Below are 22,540 nucleotides of genomic sequence, written 5' to 3'. Positions count from 1 at the left end.
TTCCCAGGCCTCAAAGACCATCTGTGTGCAGATGACCCCAAAGTACCTCTCAAGCCCAGACCCGCCCCCTAGGCTCCATGGTGGGATACAGAACTGCTCACGTTCTCTGTATATGAAACACAGAGGATGTAACTGCTGACGTTCCCTTGGACGCTCCAGGCACCTCACCCCCAACCTGTCCCCCATTGTGCTCGCAGTTCCCCCAGCTCCTCCCCACGCCTTTTCTCCTCTAGCTCAGTAAATGACACCACCCCCATCCAGCTCAGCAGAAACTTAGAAGCTTTGAGTCATCTTTCTCTTACCAACCATCATTCTAGAAGAAACACTGTCTGCTGAGCCCTAACCGCAGTTTCCCATTCTGTAGGTCTGGGGTGGGACCTGATGATTTGCGTTTCTAAAGAACAAGGGCCTAGAGTCTGTCATACAGAGTGAAGTAAGTCAGAAAGAGAAAAACAAATACCATATCCTAACACATATATATGGAATCTAAGAAAAAAAAAAAAAAGGTCATGAAGAACGTAGGGGTAAGCCGGGAATAAAGACACAGACCTACTAGAGAATGGACTTGAGGATATGGGGAGAGGGAAGGGTAAGCTGGGACAGAGTGAGAGAGTGGCATGGACACACATACACTACCAAAGGTAAAATAGGTAGCTAGTGGGAAGCAGCCGCATAGCACAGGGAGATCAGCTCTGTGCTTTGTGACCACCTAGAGGGGTGGGATAGGGAGGGTGGGAGGGAGGGAGATGCAAGAAGGAAGAGATACGGGAACATATGTATATGTATAACTGATTCACTTTGTTATAAAGCAGAGACTAACACACTGTTGTAAAGCAATTATACTCCAATAAAGATGTTAAAAAAAAAAAAAAGAACAAGAACAAGAACAAGGGCCGAGATGACATTTATACTCCAGGGACTGCAGAGGAGCCACCACTCCATAGGGTCTTACTGCTCCCTCTCCATCCTCATCTCCTACTATTTTACCATCTCCCTGCACACAGCCATGCCGGCTTCCTTTCCATAAGTCAGTTATGCTCAACTCTTTTCACCCGTGAGTCGGTGTACTTCTGGTTCCCTCGAAATCTTTGAGCATCTGCCCCATATTTATGACACAGGTCTCAGTTCACATGTCACCATCTTGTAGAAAAGTCACCCTTTCTGAAATGCTGCCCCCTCTGCCACGCTCTAGTTGATCATTAGGAATTATCATAATCTGTAAACGTACTTTTTAATTTGTTTACTTACTTCTTACCCATGCACTCTCTCCCTCTCCCGCAGCTGTCCATCTGTCTGCCTCTGTCTGTTCAGTTTCATGAGCACAGGGACCCTGATCACCTGTATGCTGATGGACGTGTGGATGGGATCAGGCGTAAGAGCTGTTTTGCCTCCTTCACACACATGTATTTTTTTCAGCAGATTGACATCTAAGGACAAGGCAAGGGATGCAAGAATGAATGAAAGCTGCTTCATGCAGTTGAAGACCCCAGTGTCTAATGAAAGAATCAGACCATCAAATAAGTAGCTGTTGTCTATACTGTGGACTTAATACAACCAGACTCAGTAATCTGATTGTCACTACCCTGGGAAGGAGCCAGTCACAGGCCTCGAGAAGCCAAGGAGTATTATGTTAATTCAGCTCTCTCCACAGCATAAAGAGAGAAGAATCTTCCGCACCTCTCAGCATTCTTGTTTGCTTTTGTTGTTACTCTGCTAATGTATTGGGCCAGAGGTGTGTCCTTTCTTTGGAGAGAAGCTTAAGTTTGCCAGGACCTTTCTGCTCCCACCTCTGTAAGGCCACTCTTGCCTACACCAACCATACTCCTTTTTTTCTCCTGGACTCCTGGTAGGGAGTAGAGATTTTGCCCCCAGAAGACTCTTATGTGGGTCAGACCAATACATGAATCAAATTAACTCCAAAATCACTTTGACCTCAAGGCAGAAAATTCATTCCACATTAAGGGACTCCAGCGAAAGCCCAAATTCACTGTAATAATAAAATGCCCACAGGAGATACTCTGTATTTGAGTATTAATTCTATCTCATTATCAGATTCCCAGGGAGACACTAAAACCCAAAATTACATTTCATTTTAAATTAAAGTCCAAAGACATTAAAGTCAAATTCTCTGCCCATGTGAGTTAAAATTCAAAGAAATTAAAGTCCAAAATGTAGCCTCTGAATTTCTTATTCTGCTTAATCCCAGCTGGAGGGGCTCTTAACTCCTGCATGGGGTCAGGATTCTTTTAACAGCTGCAGCCTGGGTTGGTTACTTGGGGTTTCGTGAACCCCAATACTAAATCTCTGATATGCCTCACTTCTAAAAAGCGTTAACAGGGTGCAGGCTTATCATGCACTGGCTCCCCACACACACCAAAGTCAGGAAACAAGCCAATTCCCAGTCTTCTGATTGTTACCCGGAGCAAAAGTGTGTCCGTAGAAACCAGCACTTAGTGTTTGTTGTCAAGTAGCAGAAAGTCTGTGATAGCTACGGGAAAGCGGTGGATGTAGAGCATCTTAGTTTCTGTTTCACCAGCATTTCGGTTAGTCTGTGACAGTTAGTGGCCTATGACATTTGGAAGCAGTCTCCTCACTAATTTCCTGGGTCCTGCTCTCCTTTGTGTGAGTAATTCCAGGGAGCCAGAAGCATGCTTCTGCCAGCACCCTCTCCTGGGTTTTGTAGGGCTCCAGTCGCAGTTTCTGTTCTAGTGGCAACTAAAATACCGATCCCTCTTCTAAAAGTCAGCTTAGGAGCAGTTAGGACTAGGTACATTTTCAGTTCCCTTTAGATCTTTCTATCCTGACTGTCTAGATGATTATTTCCCACTTTATATCTGGGTAATCTGTCCTTTATGATTTTAACTGTTGCTCTCCCCACCCCCAGGTAAACAAAATTACTTTTCCTTAATCTAAATCTGCTGTTGCTTTCTTTTGTTTTCCCTTCATCCACTGCTTCTGTTCTGGTAGTAAGACTGAACCACTTTTTTTTTTTTCTTTTTTCTGGTTGTACCGGATCTTAGTTGAGGCAGGCGGGTTCCCTAGTTGCAGCTCGCGGGCTCCCTAGTTGCGGCTCGCAGGCTCCTTAGTTGCGGCTTGCGGGCTCCTTAGTTGCGGCTCCAGGCTCCTTAGTTGCGGCATGCGTGTGGGATCTAGTTCCCCGAGCAGGGGTGGAGCCCGGGCCCCTGCATTGGGAGCGAGGAGCCTTAGCCATTGCACTACCAGGCAGTCCTGAGACTGAAACACTTTTTCACACCATTCTAACCCCTCTTTGTTTTCTAGAGACAGAGTGCTCCAAAGACCTTTCACAACTACAGTATGCCATTCAGTTTATATTTCTACATCAGAGTAAGAAGACAGTATCCTTGTGTTTTTTGTGGTCTTGGGAATCTCTCTAAATTTTCTCTTAGGTATGATATTTGCTGTAGGTTTCTGACACAAGCCATTTTCAAGTTAAAATAGTTTTCTAGTTTTCTGAGAATTAAAAAAATAATAGGTGCTAAGCATTATCTGATGCTTTTTCTGTGATATTGAGATAATTCTTAGTACATTAACGAGGATAATTGCCTTGTAGATTTTCTGATCAACATTAAGATGATGATGAATTTTTAAGATATGTTTAATTAATCTAATATTATTTCCAGGAATTTTGGGTGGGGTTGTCTTGGGAGGTGGTGTATGTTCATAAATAGGCCTGTTGTTTTTCTTATGCTGGTCTGTCTTAATCCTGCTTTTAGAATCAAGCCATAACAGCCTCATAAAATGAATTGGGAAGCTTTCCCTCAGTTTTTTTTTTTATTGTTTTTGAATAACTTACATACATAATAGATTACCTGTTCCTTAAAAATTTGATGGTACTTACTTGAACAGCTGTTTGGGTCTTTGACTATTTTTGTCAGTGAGTCTTTGGTATTTTCATATCTTTAAATCATTTGAATTTAAATATTTAAAGTATTGACCTTTTCAAGCTTTCTATTTATTGTGTCAGTTTTTCTCAGAAATAACCATTTCATCTAGATTTTCTATGTTTTCTATATCTGTTTCTCTCTTTTCATTCTGTTCTTTTTAAGTAGATATCTCTCTTTTTTCCTTCATCAGTCTTTCTGGAATTTTTCCATTCTATTAATGTTTACAGTGAGCCAGGTCTTGGTTTTGGTTCATCTTTTCTCTGTGTTCTTCCTCTCTAATTCACTGACTTTTGCCTGTCAGTCAAGAGGAACAAAGATAACAGTGATAGCAGGCTTCTCTCCAGAAATAATGCAAAACAGGAGTCAAAGGAATGACATCTTTAAAATACTAATAGAAAACTAGAATTATATATCCAACCAAAATATCCTTCAAAAATGAGGGCAAAATAAAGACATTTCCAGACAAACAAAAGTTGAGAGAATTTGCTGTCAGCAGAACTGTGCTATAAGAAATGTTGAAGGGTGTTGTACCAGGTGAAGGAAAAGGGTACCAGCTGGAAACCTGATTCTATACAAAGAAATCAAAAATACTGGAAAAACTAAATATGTGAGTAAGAATAAAATACCTTTATCTTCAATTTTTAATTTTTAAAAAATATCATCAGCTCTTTGAAGCAATCATAATAGCAATGTATTTGGAGGTTTATAATGTATATAGAAGTAAAACGTGTGAGAGCAGTTGCCCAAATGTCAAGTGGTGTATACAGTTGTAAGGTTCTTACATTTATGTGAAATAGTATAATATTATTTGTAGATAGACTAAAAAAGTTAAAGATCCATATTCTAAACCCTAGAACAACCACTTTAAAAAAAAAAAAGGAAAGAGTTAGTTAATAAGCCAATAGTGGAGGGAAAAAGATGGAATATTTTAAAATACGCAGCCTAAAGGAAGTCAGGGTAAGAGGAAAAAGGAAACAAAGTACATTTAGGTTAAAAAGAAAACAAATGTCAGAATGATATACTTAAACACAACTATATTGATAAGTACATTAAAACTAAATGGCTTATATATTCCAATTAAAAGACAGAGACTGTTAGACTGGATTTTAAAAAAGCAAAACTCAGTTATATGATAACTACAAGAAATACACTTTGAATATAAAGATGAAGATAGGTTAAAATGAAAGAATGAAAATGATATACCATGCAAACACATAAAAAAGGTGGAGTGGCTATATTAATGTCAGACAAAATAGACTTGAGATATACAGAGGGATATTTCATAATGATTGAAGGATCAGCTCATCAAGAAGACATAAAAACATGAACATACATTGCAAATAGTAGAACTTCAAGTACATTAAGCTGAAACTGGCAGAACTGAAAGGAGAAACAGATCTGTAATCATAACTGAAGATGTCAGCTCTCTTAGGAAATTCTAGAACAAGGAGAAACTCAGGAGTAATACAAAAACTTGAACACTGATCAATGAACTTGACAAATTAAAGTTTATAGAGCCCTGCACCCAGCAGCTGAATACGTATTCTTTACAGTACACATGGAACACTCACCGAGGCAGACCACACACTGGACCATAAAACAAATCTCAGTAAAATCGTGATAATGTTTTCTTAGGTCAGTCTCCCAAGACAAAAGAAATAAAAGCAAAAATTAACAAGTGAGACCTAATCAAACGTATAAACATATAATCAAATGTATAAACGTTTCCTTTTGCATAGGAAAGGAAACCATAAACAAAAAGAAAAGACAACCTTCCTACTGGGAGAAAACATTTGCAAACGATTTGACTGACAAGGGCTTGATTTCCAAAATATACAGACAGCTCATACAACTCAATAGCAAAAAAACAACCCTATTAAAAGATGCGCAGAAGACCTAAATAGACTTTTCTCCAAAGAAGACTGTATACAGATGGTCAATAGGCACATGGAAAGATGCTCCGCATCTCTGATTATTAGAGAAATGCAAATCAAAACTAGAATGAGGTATCACCTCACACCGGTCAGAATGTCTGTCATCACAAAGTCTACAAATAGTAAGTGCTGAAGAAAAGGGAACCCTCCTCCACTGTTGGTGGGAATATAAATTGGTGCAGCCACTGTGGAAACCAGTACGGAGGTTCCTTAAAAAACTAAAAATAGAATTACCATATGATCCGGCAATCCCACTCCTGGGCATATATCCAGAAAAGATGAAAACTCTAATTTGAAAAGATACATGCACCCCAGTGTTCATAGCAGCAGTATTCACAACAGCTAAGATGTGGAAGCAACCTAAGTGTCCGTTAACAGATGAGTGGATAAGAAGATGTGGCATATGTATATACAATGGAATATTACTCAGCCATAAAAAAGAATGAAATATTGCCATTTGAAGCAACGTGGCTGGACCTAGGGATTATCATACTAAGTAAGTCAGGCAGAGAAAGACAAATATTAGATGATAACATGTATATGTGGAATCCAAAAAATAATACAAATGGATTTATTTACAGAACAGAAACAGACTCGTAGACAGAAAAACAAACTTTTGGTTACCAAAGGGGAAAGCAGGGCGGTGATAAATAAGAGTTTGGGGTTAGCAGGTACAAAGTACTATATATAAAATAGATAAACAACAAGGATTTACTATATAGCACAGGGAAGTATATTCAGTGTTTTGTAATAACCTGTAATGGAAAAGAATCTGAAAAATAGAGAACCAAATCACTTTTCTGTATATCTGAAACTAACACAATACTGTAAGTCAGGTATAGTTCAATAAAGAAGAAGAAGAGGAAGAAGCCATGTGAAGGTGAAGGCAGAGATCTACTAGCCGGAGAACATCAAAGGTGGTCAGCACACCACCAGACGTTCAGAGTGAGGCATGGAACAGATTCTCCTTCATAGCCCTTGGAAGGAACCAATCCTGCCAACACCTTGATCTCAGACTTCTAGCCTCCAGAACTGTGAGAGAATAAATTTTGTTGTTTAAGCCACTCGGTTTCTGGTACTTTGTTACAGCAGCCTTAGGACACTAACACGATAGCCAAAGCAATTTCACAGCACGGAGTTAGAGGACTGCGCTGCTGCTTTCGTGACCTACTAGTAGGCTAATTAAAGCAGCGCAGTGTTAGCATAAATATGGGTAGATGTATAGAGAGTCCAGTACAAAGTAGAGTCCAAATATAGAGTGAATGGGGAAAAGCTAGTCTTTTCAACAAATGGTACTGGAACAATTATACATCCTTATGGGGGAGAAAGAAGAACCTTGACCTTTATCTTGCACCAAACTCAAAAGTTGATTTATAATGGAAATACGAAAGCTAGAATTATAAAACCTATAGAAGAAAACATTGTGGATGTGTTGAAGAAAGCCATAATTGCTTAGGACACAAAAAGCACTAATCATGAAAAATATTTTGATAAACTGTTCTTCACCTAAATTTAAAAGTTACGCTCTTTGAAACGCAGTTAAGAAACTGAAAAGGCAAGTCACAGACTAGGAGAAAATATCTACAGTCCTTATATCTGGCATAGGACTCACCCGTATCCAAATTATGTGAAGAACTCCTACAACTCAACAAGAAAGAGTAGCCCAGGTAGTAAAATGGGCAAAATATTTGAACAACAACCTCATAAAAGAAGATACAGAAATGGCCCATAAAAGAAGATACAGAAATGGCCCATAAGCACCTGAAAAGATGCTACACATCAGTCATCACGAAAATGCAAACAAAACCCACAATATGATGTCACCTAAAAAGTCTGACAGGACCAAGCGTTGTTAAGGATCCAGGGTCACTCAGTTGCATGGTTGGAGGGAATGTAAAATGGTACAATCGTGGTGGAAAACAGTTTGGCAGTTCCTATAAAGTTGAACATACACTTTAAAAATGACCCAGCAAGGGCTTCCCTGGTGGCGCAGTGGTTGAGAGTCCGCCTGCCGATGCAGGGGACACGGGTTCGTGCCCCGGTCTGGGAAGATCCCACATGCCGCGGAGCGGCTGGGCCCGTGAGCCATGGCCGCTGAGCCTGCGCGTCCGGAGCCTGTGCTCCGCAGCGGGAGAGGCCACAACAGTGAGAGGCCCGTGTACTGCAAAAAAAAAAAAAAAAAAGTGACCCAGCAATTCCACTCTTAGACATCACCCCAGGAGAAATGAAAACACGTGTCCACAAGAAGACATGAACACATAGTGTTCATAGCACCTCTATTCATTACAGATAAAACTGTCCATCAACATGTGAATAGATAAATAAATGGCATATTCATAATCAGAAATAAAAATAAACTACCGATACATGTAACAACATGGATGAATCTCAAAAACATTGAAAAAGAGTTCTTTTGATGTGCTCTTATTATAGTATAGAACAGACAAGATCTACCTCTAGTGACAGGAAGCAGATGGATGGTTACTAAAGCAGTGATTATAGAGGTGCACAGGAACTCTGGGGTGATGGAAATGTTCTCTATCCTGATTTGTCTGTGGTTACACAGGTGCAATTGCAGTCCCCTGTGTGTAAATGGGGACATCTCAACAAAGTTTATTTCATAAGTAAAGAAAATAGCACCCGGGGGAAAAGTGTGAAGGACAGTGTCTTCTGTTTTAGGAGTTCTTTCAGGGTTTGCAGCAGATCTCAGACTTTGTTGGCCTCGATAGGTGCTCTTGGACTTTGCGTAAATCAGGAGTCCACAACTCACTCCATGTCGGAATCACCCGAAGAGTTGGTCTAAGACACTGATGTCCAGGCTTTGCTCCCAGAGATTCTGATTGATGTGTTCTGGGGTTGGGACCACGGCATTGGTTGTCTTCGAAATCTCCCCAAGTGATTCTAATGTGGCGTCCAGGTTGTGAACCTCTGGCCTAGGCTTTTGCTCTGAGTCCTAGAGAAAGACTGAAATGCAGGTCGTGCGCTTTCTTGTTGCTTCTCGAGTAACATCCTTAATTGTTCCTCTGGTATAGCAACTCAATCGTGAAATGCCTAGTCGTAAGCGGCACAGAACAGCGTGGAAATAAATGCAGCACACAGGTAAACAATACTTATTTTTTTTTTTTTTTGCGGTACGCGGGCCTCTCACTGCTGTGGCCTCTCCCGCTGCGGAGCACAGCCTCCGGACGCACAGGCTCAGCCGCTCCACGGCATGTGGGATCCCCCCGGAGCGGGGCACGAACCCGCGTCCCCTGCATCGGCAGGCGGACTCCCAACCACTGCGCCACCCGAGAAGCCCCAACAATACTTATTTTTGTGAGGCTTAGAGTTGATTGTGGAAGGCAGAAGCCAGCAGAGGAGTATGGATGGAAATTAGTAACCAGAGGTGTACCCAGTTCATGAGACAGTCAAGAACATAGTACTAACTTAGAGCAACCCATACCTACCAGATTTCCTATGATTGCAGAAATGTATGTTTATATATTCAGACTTTGCTGAACAAACAGCTTGTGCTCTGTGAAGGATTACCATGTCCAGCCCTTTTCAAGTATGGAAGGAATCCTATGGAACCTCAAAACCAAGTGAAAATAATATTGCAGACTGCTGCCATTTCCTGTGTCCTTACTGTGTGCTGGGTGCTGTGCTGAATGCTTTCTTGTGTAAACCTTACTTTAACCCTGTGAGGTGGGCACAACTCTCTTGTTACACATAAGAGAATCTAGACTTCATGAAGCTCAGAACCCTCCACAGGTTACACAGCTAGAGGGCTGAGCTGGATTCTCTTGTAGGTCTGTCTGCCTCCAAAAGTATCCCTCTTTCCTCCGTGTGCTTGGGATGGTAATTGGTCTCACCCCATGGGCGGGCACACCCACATCTCATACAAGATGGTGCACCTCATCCAGCATCCGCCTCCATCCCCTCGAGCTTCGAGCCTTCTGAGTTGCCGTCACGCCTCTGAGAATGGCTTCACCTGTAGATCAGAGCCTTGTCCGAGCGTTGCCACACCCATGTTGGTTGTGTGCTCGCTCCAGCACAGGACTCTGCTGATCTTTGTGTGTGTGCGTTTGTTTTGAGGCGCTATGTTATGATCACATTTTCACCAGATGTTAGTTACGTTGATTCATGGGGCGTTTAAACAGGAGATGCAGTCCTGCATTGGTATTGTGCTCTTGTCTTTCTTCAGGTTTTTTTTATTTTTGTATTTAGCGTTCAGTGTGAGAGCAGACAGAATAATTGAGGCTCTGCTTTTTGGTCAACCTAATACATTTTCCTAAAGAAGCTTAGATATTAATTCAGGTTGGGCCCACACACTTTGCAGGGTGCATTCTCTGAGATTACTATTGGCTTCGGTGGGAGAGAACAGTTAGCAAATCAGTGAGTTGTCCTGCTATTTACAACTCTATTTCCAGAGGCTAAATGTTAGTTTGTTTAAGCCAGACTTACTGCCTTGTTGAGATGTGTTACATCCTGAAAGCGTTGACTGAGCTTGGCTCCTTGTTAGGAACTACAACTTGTGACTCATTCATGGTGGGTCTAGAATCAGTTCCCAACGTGTTAGGTAAAGAAACAAACAACTTCCTTGTTTCAGGAAGCACGAACAGAAGAAAGCGTGTTAATTCCCTAATTGTTTCCCCCCTCTCCTGACAGGAGCTCCATGCTGCAAGCCCAGCGGCAGCAGGAACTTGTAAAACTTGAGCTTGGTGATGACACAGAGCATCAGTCACTCCTCCTGGAGGTGTTGCATCCTGGGATTCTTTTCCCAGTGACCGTAACCTGTGTTCACTCTTCAGTGTATATTGTGTGTTTGTCATGATGCCACTGCTGTCCTCGTCTAGAATAGTTCACTTATGTTATCAACATTTAATGAATTTCTATAAAAAATTATCTAATATCATTTCATAATGCAGTGGTGTGAATGAGAAATATTTATCTTAGGAAAGCAGATCCCTCAGTTCAGGCATGGCTCTAGTGTAACCATGATTTTCAAGATCTCTCTAATTCACCCTTACTGCCTGCTTTAAAATGTCAGTTTTTAGCCTGTGATTTTATTTCCTTTACCCATTTAACATATCTGAGAAGTCTACTCCCCACACCGAAAACAAGATGTTTTTCTTGCACTGAATAAGAGATCCTTAATACTTTCTCACTTACAAAAAAAAAAGTGGTTTTTGAAAATACATCTACAGTTTTGCCTCATACACAGTCGAATTGTGACTCGGCTTTGTGGAAGTTATCCTCCAGTTTTCCTCGTGCTTTTCTTGGGAGCCAGCCCTGAACTCCTTGCCCCAGCCAAGTGAACTTCTTTCAGTTCACAGCACGAAATTGCCAACTACGCCGTCACCCCTGTGGCCCTGTATTGAGTCTTCACTGAGTGCTAGTCAGCACGGTAATCCGTGCCATTCTCAGTCACCCTGTGAAGTAGGTCCTATCATCCCCATTTGACAGGGGAGAAAACTAAGTCTTAGAGGGTAAATGACTTGCCCAAAGCCACCAGCTCAGAAGTGCTGGAGGGCCAGACTCTGCCCCCAGCGCCGGCTGTGCAGCCCTCGCTCTTCATCCCTGCACCGCCGCCTCCCGGTTCCTGGAACACCACATGTTCCTTCTGATGTCCCAGCTCTTGCGTGTGCTCTTCCCCCTGCCCGGAGCGTTCTCCACAGCCCCTTTATTTCTGTGTTTAATTCCTGTTCGTTGTTCTCACCGTGAGCTAAAGATCACCTCTGCAGGGAGGCCTTCCCTGGGAGCCCCATGCTATGTGGTCCCCTAACAACATCAAATACCCAGCTCCTCTGGCGTGGAGATGCACCCACGTTCCAGAAGGGTCTAGATCACACGTTCGCAAGGAGCTGGTGAGAGTCCACGGCTGTTCTTGCGCTCTGTGCCGGGCAGCAGGCATGGCTCCTGTCCTGGGTCTCTCCGCTTCACCCCGAGACAAGTGCATGTGGTAGGAGCCCTCCTCTCCCATTTGCAGGCTTCGTTGTTAGCACCCTCATCCTGCGGGTGGGTGCAGGGCTGATTATTGGACAAGTGGGGGTGTGAGGGTTGCATGGAGAAGCTTTGGATACAGTCTCAGGTGGGGCCACTACCAGTATGGCCATAAAGTTTCCCTCTGTGCCTCTCAAAAACATGAGGTCCAACCCTCAGTAGTGGGCTAACCCTCCATGCCAAAGCTTCTCAGACTATCTGTGATGAAGAACTAGCTATCTTTTCCCCAAACCATCCTGGACCAATATGTTTATAAAAGATAATATAAATGAATTACTAGAAAACAAAAAACAATTTTAAGACATAGAAAATTCAAGCCCAAATTTTATTATAAGATTCAGCAAACATAGCATAAGTATGTTAAATTGCTGGCACAGTTTCTCACTCTTTCACACACTTTCTTGCAGACTGACAGTGCTCTCCAGACCTCACTTTGAAAAGCACTTGTTAGTTTAAGTGGCCATGGGGAGAGTACCTAACTTTTGAGCCTCAGTTTCTTTGTCTGTAAAATGGAACCAGTAATACTTACCCTGGCATTGTCAGAATTAAGGGAAGTCATTTAAGTGTCTGTCATTGCCTGGTAGATGCTGGATGTCTGTTAAATAGCAGTTCATTAACCACCTTCCAGTGCCTCGGGAAATTTATAGGAATTAGATTTCTTCTCTTCTTTCCTGCCTTCAGCAAGTCTCTGTATCACAGCCAACTGGAGATCTGGTTTCTTTCAGTTGGACCATGGTGGTTAGAATCCTTAAGTCATGTTGGGAATGTTCATTGCTACTGGCTTGTCTTTGCTTCTGTGCCTTTTCAGTAAACAGCTAGGAAGTAAACATTTTTTAGAAAGAAAAGAGAAGAATGTATCATGAGTTCATGCTAGTATTTCTAATTGAAATGTAAACTACTTTGATTTGATACTTCTTTTTTATGCTAAGAATCTTGGTTCCTAATGACATAAATTACCCATTTTCTTTAAACTAGATCTAGGAATGAGGGTTCAGAATGCTAATCCCAGTGTTAATGGTGCTGAGACGACCTCGTGCAGCTGTGGGACTGCAGTTCCATCTGAGCTCAGGACACAGCTCCCTGGGGACGTCCCATCAAAATACTGTTTCAGTTCTGTGAAGTAATTGTCTTTGTTTCACATGTTGTCGGATTAATTTGTTTCCATTTTCTGTTTTTATAACTTTATAAATTCATTTCTTCAGAATTGAGCTGTAATCGACATATAACAGTATGTTAATTTCAGGTGTACGACATAATGATTCAGTATTTGTATATATGGTGAGATAGTCACCACAGTAAGTCTAGTTACATGTATTATAAACTTAATTTCAAAAATTTCATAAAACATATACAGGATCCCAAAGTCAAAATTGTACGACCGGGTACATTCACAGAGGTCTCACCTCTGTTCCTGTTTCGTCCACTTCAGTCTCTGCTTTGCTCTGTAAATAACCATTATTAGTTTTTTATTTAACCCTTCATTTTTTTTAATATAAAAAATCATCTGTTTCTCCTCCTTTATTACACAAAAGCTTCACATATAATCCTGTTCTGCACTCTGCTTTTTTCACTTACCATTGTATCCTGATATCTCCATAGCATTACGTTAGTGATCGTGGTTTATTCAACGAGCCTATATCGATGGATGCTTGAGTTGTTTACAGGATTTTTCTTGTAAATTGTGCTACATTCAACATCATTACTCCTCAGAGCAATGCAAATCAAAACCACAGTGACGTACCACTTCACATCCACTAGGGTGGCTAAAATAAAAGACAGTGTTACCAAGGATGTAACGAAATTGGAACCCTCATACATTGCTGGTGGAATGTAAGATGGTGCAGCCGCTTTGAAAAACAGTCAAGCAGTTCCTCAAAATGTTAAATATAGAGTTACCATATGACTAAACAATTCCACTCCTCGGTATATGGCCAGAGAATTGAATACATATATCCATTCAAAAATAGGTACATGAAAGATTGTAACAGCGTTATCATAATAGCCAAAAGTTTGAAACACTTCAAATGTGTGTCAGTGGATGAATGGAAACTGAAATACATATGCAGACATTAGAATATTATTATTCAGCATGCTGATACATGCTTCAACATAGATGAACCTTGGAAGCATTAAGGTAAGTGAAAGAAGCCAGTCACATACTGAATGAGTCCATGTGTATGAAACGCCCAGAATAGGCAAACCCATAGATACAGAAAGTGGGTTAGTAGTTGCTAAGGGTTGGAGAGAGGGAGAAATAAGAGTGACTGCTGATGGGAATGGAGTTTAAAAATTCTCTTTTAAAACTCTCTTGACAAGGCAAGGTCTTGCCCTGTCAGCCCAGTTTAAAAACTCTCTTGGGGGTAATGAAAACGTTCTAAGATAGTGGTGATAGTGAGACAGCTTTGGGAATATGCTAAAATCCGCTGAATTGTATATAAATGGGTGAGTTTTATGGTATGTGAATTATACCTCAATAGAAGTCTTATAGAAGTGTAAGCTGTGCTGAAGTAAATAACCTTGTACAAACATAATTCCATGTGACACTGTATTTTTGATCCTAGAAATGGGATTACTGGGCCAAAGAGTACATAACACATGTGATTTTGCTGCGTATTGTCCAGTTGCCTCCCATAGGGATCGTGCCACTTCGCATTCACTCCAGCAGTGTCTGAGGGTGCCGTTTCCCGTCACCTTACCAGCAGCGTGTGTTGTCACACGTGGTGACTCGCGCTTCTGGCAGCTGAGAAATGGTATCATAATTTGCCTGCATCTCATCAGGAGCACAGTTGAGCAGATTCTGATATCTCTGTAGTCCATCCGCATTTCTTTTTTTCTGTGCCATTTATGTTCATGTGTTTTATCCATTTATCTGTTGGATTGTTGGTCTTTTCTCAGTTTCTACAAGCTCTGTATATATTAAAATATTAACCCTTTACCTGTGACATCTTTCAGATAATTTTTACAGCTTTCAATTTGCCTTTTTTAAAAATGTAGTCAAATTTTAAAACCTTTCTCTGTTGCTTCTGGATTTTGAGCTGTAGTTAGAGATGTTTTCCCTGCTTCTGGCTTAGAAAAAGAATTCACTTACCAATAAACTGAGACTCACTTGTAGTATATCCTGGTGAATAATGTTAGGAAGAGATCCACTTTTATACGTTTTAAAGAAATTTTATTGAAGTATAGTTGGTTTGCAGTGTTGTTTAATTATACTTTTTTTTTCCTTTATTTTTGATCTAACTTTTTCAGCCATATGCATACACATATCCCCTCCCTCTTGGACCTCCCTCCCACCCCACCCCCATCCCACCCCTCTAGGTCGTCACAGAGCACGGAGCACGGAGCTGAGCTCCCTGTGCTGTACTGCAGGTTCCCACCAGCTATCTGTTTTACACATGGTAGTGTATTTATGTCAAAGCTAATCTCCCAATTCATCCCAATTATACTTTTTTATATGGCTGTCCAGTTGCCCGACATTTTTGAGGAAGGGTGAAAGGAAAAAGTATCACTTTTTGTTTATGTCTGTTTTTAAATATTTCTGGATTGATATAGGTGTTTCAGGTAATTGCACAAACAGTATAATTATAGCAGGGAGTAAGGAAATAAAAAAGGAGCAACAGATCACCTATAATCTCCAGCCCTTCCCAGGCTGTTTCAGCGTGTCAATTTGTCTTCTCTGTTCTTCGTAGGTGAACGAGCTGGATGGCATCGCCCTGATCCTGGACAGCTGTAGCATCGATGACAAAAACCCCTGTATCCTTGATGTGACTCACAAGCGTTAGTTCACCCTCGGGGGCCTTAGCGGAACAAGGCCCTTGCCTGGTATTCATCCAGGAGGCAGCTGGCTGGCTTTCTTGGTGGCCCGTTCCTAAGAACTAAGCCACGTTCTCAGGGTTCGGGGCTGGAGGGTCCCTCCTGCGGTCTGTGCAGTGTAGTGAGCTCAAGTTTTCGAGGTGACTAGGACATTCTGAACCAGCCTTCTGCTACAGAGTGCCTTAAGACTCTGAGGCAGAAGCTCGTCCATGGCCCCTGTGTTCGCTGCATGTCACTGATGTCACCTTTCCAAACACTATGTGTCCCTGGAGTAAATGTGAAGAAGCTTACGTTTTTTTCTGTGGAGATTTGAGGTATCCAGTCCTCTGGAAGAACCATTCCAGAGGCCTCTGAGACCTCAGGAATGGGGAGAAACGTTTCAGTGGCTCCGGATTCTGGTTTTGGTTGGGTACGGTCTTGCGACCCTCTGTTAGTGATGCTGGGGGCTCTGGCTCTTGCCCTTACCTGGTTTGACCACCCTTCTGGAAGGTGTTCTGCAGGGAACTTGCTTCTTCCCCCGCACTCCACCAGCCAAGGTCTTGCCCTGTCAGAAACTGATCTAGTACAGTGATGAGGAGCCAGGGACTGGGTACAGCCTGCTAAGTTTGAGAGGTAATCTGATTAACTTCAAGACCTTCCCTGGTGAGAATCCAACTCAGCCCAGTCCCTTGCCCTGGCTACTGTGTGGCCTTGTGCCTATTGCAGGTGGGGGGCAGGGGTGAATAAGGCCATTGCAAGGACTTTGAGACTGTAACCCTATGGGAGACCGAGGAGGAGGGGAATTCTATTTTTAAGATGCTCACTGTGGTTTCTGTCAAGAAGAGAAAAGGAGCTGATGAAAATCATGTGTTTCAAAGTAAGTAGATTGAGAAATGCTTATTATTTGTGCTAAAGATACTGTCATTTGTCTGATTAGCAATAGAAGAAAATCTCCTATTTTAAAGAGCATGATAGCTTATAAGCTCAGTCAGGGAAAGACAAATAAACAGCCTCAGAAGACTTTTTTGTTCAAGGTAAAACACAGTCGGTTCACTGCATTGCATTATGGTCAGGCACCACAGGCTGTGCTCATTGGAGAGTTTTGAAATATTTTAGCCCCAAAAAAGGAAAGGAAAAAGAAGAAAGCTTTCTGTCACAGGAAAGCAGTAAAAGAACGTTCAGGTGTAACTGCAGGTGTTGCATTTCCTGATGAAAAAGATGATTTATTGAGAACAAAGAAATTCACCCAGCTTTACTCTTATATTCCCTGAATTGACCTTCTAGTGAGAAAAGGTTTTTATTGCTAATCTTTGGCCTTTAGCAAAGACCAAAAACTTAAAAGGCTGTTGCACACAGCACATCATAGTTCTGCAGATAGGCTGCATGTGGCTCATGCTTACAGAGTCTTCTATGTTGGCATCCTCCTTGCCGGATATTCATTCATTCATTCATTCACTTCTTTCAGGCAACATTTATTGAGTCCTTACTGTGGATTTACATACATGACAACACTGTGAAGCAGATACTGTTATCCTTATCCGCCCTATTTGTGAGTGAGAAGATAAACTGAGAGAGCCTTAGTGACTTGTCCTGAAGGTCAGACCCAGAATTTAAACTTGGTGTGTACCTGATTCTTAGCTGCTTTCCTAAACTGCCTCCTTGTAAGTCACTGGGAGGGAACAGAACACGTACAGAGAAAGCACAGTAACATATTCACGTAGTGGAGAAATTACTAAGAATTATAAATTGAAAAAATATAGATGGACAATCTACATAGATAAATGTTTTTTTAAATGATAATTAATGAAGCATTGCAAGCTTCCAGAATCTCCTTTAAATTGTCAAGAAGAGGCAAAATGTTACATGTTTCGTGTTATGTACATCTAGTAACTCCTTGGACTTTTGTTTATAAACCTACTAGATTTTCAAGACGTACAAAATACACTTAACAAGATATGAGACACATACCAAAATATGAGAGCAAAGGGAGAATGATGGCTGAATGGTCAGAAATGAAGAAGTATTATAGCCTCGGGATTCAATTTTTAGATGTGAGCCATAAGTTAAAACCTGGCCTCCCTAGTAGCCAGAGCAAATAGGGCCATAATACAGATCACAGGGTAAATCCGCCCCATGTTCCTCCTCCACACTGTTTCTCAGCTCCTGCTCTCAGGCAGGTTTTCCCAACAATTATTTAATTTCCCTGACCTTGCCTCCTTACCTCTCACTCACTCCCCCACCCCCATTCATATGTTTTTTTTCTTTCCTATATTTTTTATTCATCAAAATAATAAATCTGTTTGTTTTTTTTTTTTTAATGCCAGAAGGTGTAGAATGGGGGAGTGAGTTCTCTGGCTCCACCCTCCACACTTTGCAGTTCACTCTCTCGGCTCTTTCTTCTAGTAGTTGCTTTTCTGTAACTAAGTAATATGCTTCGCTGCTGTTTCTTGATATATCACATCTTGATGTTACCTGTTTACTTTGTTATGACACTAGGATTTAGCTCTTGTATACCACCTCCTCTCCTCCCTCCCTCATGCTCCCGCTATAGTTACGATCCCATTTGCTCTGTTGCCTGCATGACTGGTGAGGCTGAGCATCTTCTAAAATGTTTATTTACCATTTGGATTGTGTGTGTGTGTGTGTGTGTGTAAAATGTGCTTGATCAAAACCTTTTGCCCATTTTTTCATTGGGTTATCTTTTTATAATTTGTTTGTAATAGATCTTTATATATTCTAGATAGAAGTTCTTTGTCAGCTACATGTGTTGCTAATATTTCCTTTCCCTTGTTCTATGACTTATCTTGTCATTCCCTTTATAGCTTTTTTTTTTTTTTAATTAACAGAAGTTCTTAACTTTTAGTCAAATTTATCACTTTTTCTTTATGGTTAGTTTTTTAGGTGTGTATCTTGTTAAAGAAATATTTTCATACCCTCAGGTCATGATGATAATCTGTATTATCTTCTGAATACTTCATATTTTTATCTTTTTATTTATTTTTTAAAATTTTATTGGAGTATAGTTGCTTTACAATGTTGTGTTAGTTTCTACTGTACCGCAAAGTGAATCAGCTATACGTATACATATATCCCCTCTTTTTTGAATTTCTTTCCCATTTAGGTCACCACAGAGCATTGATACCTTTTATATTTAGGTCTATAGTTCACTTGGAGTTGATTTTTTTGTATGGTGTGAGTTAGGGGTCTATTTCTATGTTTTTCCATATGGACACGCAATTATCCCATCCCAGTTATTGAAAAGAACACACATTGTCTACTGTAATGCCAGTCGTATCGTAAGTCAGGTGTCCATATATGTGTGAGTCTGGACTCTCTTTTCCTTTCCATTGATCTCTGTGTTCTATCCCTGTACCACTACTATGGTGTTAAGTACTGTCACTTTCTAACATATCTTGATATGTCGAGTGAGTCCTTCCAGCTTGTTTCTTCTTTTTTAAGAGTATTATGGCTATTTTTGGTCATTTGTATTTGCCCATAAAAAATTTTAAACCAGCTAGTCACATTCTATACATTCACACTTGTGAGTTTTTGTGCACACGTGTGCTTACACACATGTACACACATGAAATCACCACCAACAAAAACAGTGTAAAATCCCCACATGTTGAATTACTCATTGAGATTGCTTTGGCTAAAATCAATGTAATGAGAATTGACATCTGAGTCTTCTAACCCATGAACATGGTATATCTGTCCATTTATTTAGGATTATTACTTTTCAGCTTTTATTCCTCTCTGTGTATTTTTATAGCTTCTTTGCGTGGATTTTAGTATGTATTATTTTGGTTATCATGCATTTCAAGTGTTTTCTAATTTCTATTATGTTTTTTTTTTGACCCATGGATTATTTAGAAATGCATTTCTTAAATTCTGAACAAATAAGAATTATCTTTTGGAGATTGATTTCTAACATAAATTCATTATGATCAAAGAGCACATATTGATGTTCTTTGTCCTATGAAATTTATTAAGACTTGCTCGATGACCCAGTGTATGGTCAGTTTCTGCAACTGTTGTGTGTGTGCTTGGAAATCACATCTATTCTCTAGTAGTGGAGTACAGTTTTTTTAGGTCAAGTCTGTAAAATTTTTACATTTTTAGTGATATTTTTGTCTACTTTGGTTTATTGGTTGTGGAGAGAAATGTTTTAAAATACCAGCCTACGATTATAGATTTCTCTAAATTTCTCCTTTTAGTTATATAACATCTTTCTTTATATATTTTGAGACAACATTATTAGACTAAGGTGTATAACAGGTCTTGAAAAATATCCCTGTTGTCACTGTAAAGTGACCCTCTGTATCTCTCAAAATGCTTTTTGCCTGTTACTAATACAGCTACTTTATCTCACTTTTGGTTGGTATTTACATGGTATAAACCTTTACAGTCCTTTTATTTTCAGTCTTTCTGTGTCAGAGGTGTTTGTTGTAAACAGCATAGTTGATTTTTTCTTAATCTAGTTTCTTTGCCTTTTATCTATTGCATTTAGCCCGTTTATATTTACTGTAATTACTGATGTGTTTGTATTTAAGCTACTCTGGTTTGCTTTCTATTTTATTTTATTTTTCTCTCTTTCTTTTGGATTGATTGTTTTATATTGTTCAATGTTTATCTTTTTCTGGTTTAAAAGTTTTTAATTCTTTTTTTCTATTCTGTTAATAGTGCCCTGGGAAATTACAACATGCATCCTAGACTGAGGAAAATCTAATGTTTTTCAGACCTTTACCCCCTTCCCAGATAATACAGGACCACTCAGCACCCCCCAATTTATATGCTGCTGTTGTTATATATTTTTATTCTATTTTTACAACTCTGTAAGATGTTATTATCGTAGTTCTATAACGTCAGTGTTCATTTAGATCTATCCACATTTGTACTGCTTTCCTGCCTTTCACCCCTTCTTATAGCTTTGTCTGTCCGCCTGGGATCATTTTCCTTCGGCCTGAAGTCCTTCTTTCAGAATTTCCTTTAAAGTGGGTTCATGGGTGAGGAACCATATGAGTTTGTTTGAAAATGTATGCCTCATTCCAGCATTTTGTTGTGATAGCTACAGGATCTCATTGTTGTAATATGTATACTTTGACTTAATTCTAGTATTTCCAGCATGGTATCTGCACCCTCTGCATCTGGTATCCTCCATGCCAGAGTGTCTCTACTTTACCCTTTTTGTTGGATGGATTTGGGACATAATCTAGAAGGAGAGTCAACAAGACTTGGTGACACTTCAGAGGCGGGAGAATAAAAAAGAAACAGCATCACAGGTGACTCCCAGGTTTCTGACCTGAGCAACTAGATGGATGGAGTTATTCCCACATTTATTGAGAAAGGGAATAATTTCAAAGGAGAATATAGACAGATGAATGTGTTCATAAGCTTCATCATTTGCCTTTTGTCACCAGTCACCTCTGAATTTTCAGAGTCAATGGATGCTTTGCAGTTCTCATCATATTAAAACTCAGTTCAACAGATCTCATCACTTCCTCCTTAACATAACACGTTTTTCTTTCATGATGGTACCTCCTCTTGTTTTTTTTTCACGTCTTCCTGGCTCCTTCTCCTTATTCTCTGTTGTTTCTCCCTCTTCTACACGACTTTTAAACGTTGGAGTTCTCCTGGACATTCCAGAGCTCAGGCTCTCTCTTCTCACTCTACGTTTTCTCCCTAAAGAATCTCACCCATTTATTCCTTTATTCGTTTATTCATTCAATGCTTATTGAACACCTTTTATGTCCCAGACACTATTCTGGGCCCGTGGAATGACAGGGAATCCTGTAGGGAGGCTGTTGACATCATGCAGGCAGGAGATGACAGTGGCCTGGGTCAGGCTGGTAGCCATGGAGATGGGAGATGAAGTTGTATTCTGGGTATTCTGAAGGCTTTAAACATCATCTGTTCACCTTTGTCTACCAGATGTAACCTCTAGACAGACCTCTCTTCTGAGTCTCAGGCGTATGTCTCTGACACCCTGCTTAACATTTTGCTTGCATATCTTACTGACATCCCAAGCCTAGGATGTCCAAAGTTAACCTATTAGTATCTCTGCAAAATTCTCCCCTGTCTTTTTCAATAAATGTGGGAATATCTCCATCCATCTAGTCGCTCAGGTCAGAAACCTGGGAGTCACTCATGATGCTGTTTTTTACTCTCTTGCCGCTAAAGTGTCACCAAGTCTTGTTGATTCTCCCTCCAGAATACATCCCAAATCCCCCCATTTCCCTTCATCTCCACTGCTACCATCCGGTCCATACGCACCTCACCCCTGGCCCGGATGTCAGCAGTAGCTTCCTAACTCATCTTTCAGTTTCTGGTTTTGTTGTGTTGCGGTGATATTTATTCCCCATCCATTCAGTGCAGTCTTTTAAAACCAAAATAGGGCCATACCTCTCTGCCTCTTGACTCTCCCTGCCCCACACCATCCCTCATAAACCTGCCCATTTACGAAACCTCCAAGCCTGTCCATTGTCCTGAGAATAAATCCACAGGCTCCAGCACGTCCTGAGAGGTCCTGTGTGGTCTTGCCTACCTGCCTTTTCATTTACCTCCAGAGCGCTCTTCCTTTTTTATTTTTTCTTTTGCCCTACCCAGGTACGTGGGGACTTTCTTGCCTTTTGGGAAGTCTGAAGTCTTCTGCCAGCGCTCAGTAGGTGTTCTGTAGGAGTTGTTCCACGTGTAGATGTATTTCTGGTGTATCTGTGGGGAGGAAGGTGATCTCCGCGTCTCACTCTTCCGCCATCTTGAAGCTCCTCCCGGTCTCCCTTTTCTAGCATTCCCCAGAGACTCTTCGTTTTTTGTGTCTCAGATCTGTCTGATTTCTCACCTCAAGGCAGTCGTTAATGCTCGTCTCTCAGCCTGGACTCTCTCCCCTGGCTCAGTCCTCCTCGTCTCCATGTCCACCTTCCTCGTCTCTTC

The 22,540-nt window shown here is 40.9% G+C and overlaps 1 protein-coding gene across 1 annotated transcript in view; it reads left to right on the top strand.

Moving 5' to 3' along the window:
• Nucleotides 1–22,540, top strand: part of ATXN10 (ataxin 10) — a 154,497-nt gene that overhangs the window by 111,747 nt on the left and 20,210 nt on the right. Inside the window, exon 10 of the mRNA XM_065887467.1 lies at nucleotides 15,508–15,571. Within this exon, the coding sequence (XP_065743539.1) occupies nucleotides 15,508–15,571 (64 nt within the window). The remainder of the gene's footprint in view (nucleotides 1–15,507; nucleotides 15,572–22,540) is intronic.

This window comes from Phocoena phocoena, chromosome 11 (assembly GCF_963924675.1).
Source record: "Phocoena phocoena chromosome 11, mPhoPho1.1, whole genome shotgun sequence".
In the NCBI taxonomy this organism is placed as follows: domain Eukaryota; kingdom Metazoa; phylum Chordata; class Mammalia; order Artiodactyla; family Phocoenidae; genus Phocoena; species Phocoena phocoena.
This window is presented reverse-complemented; position numbering and strand designations above follow the sequence as displayed.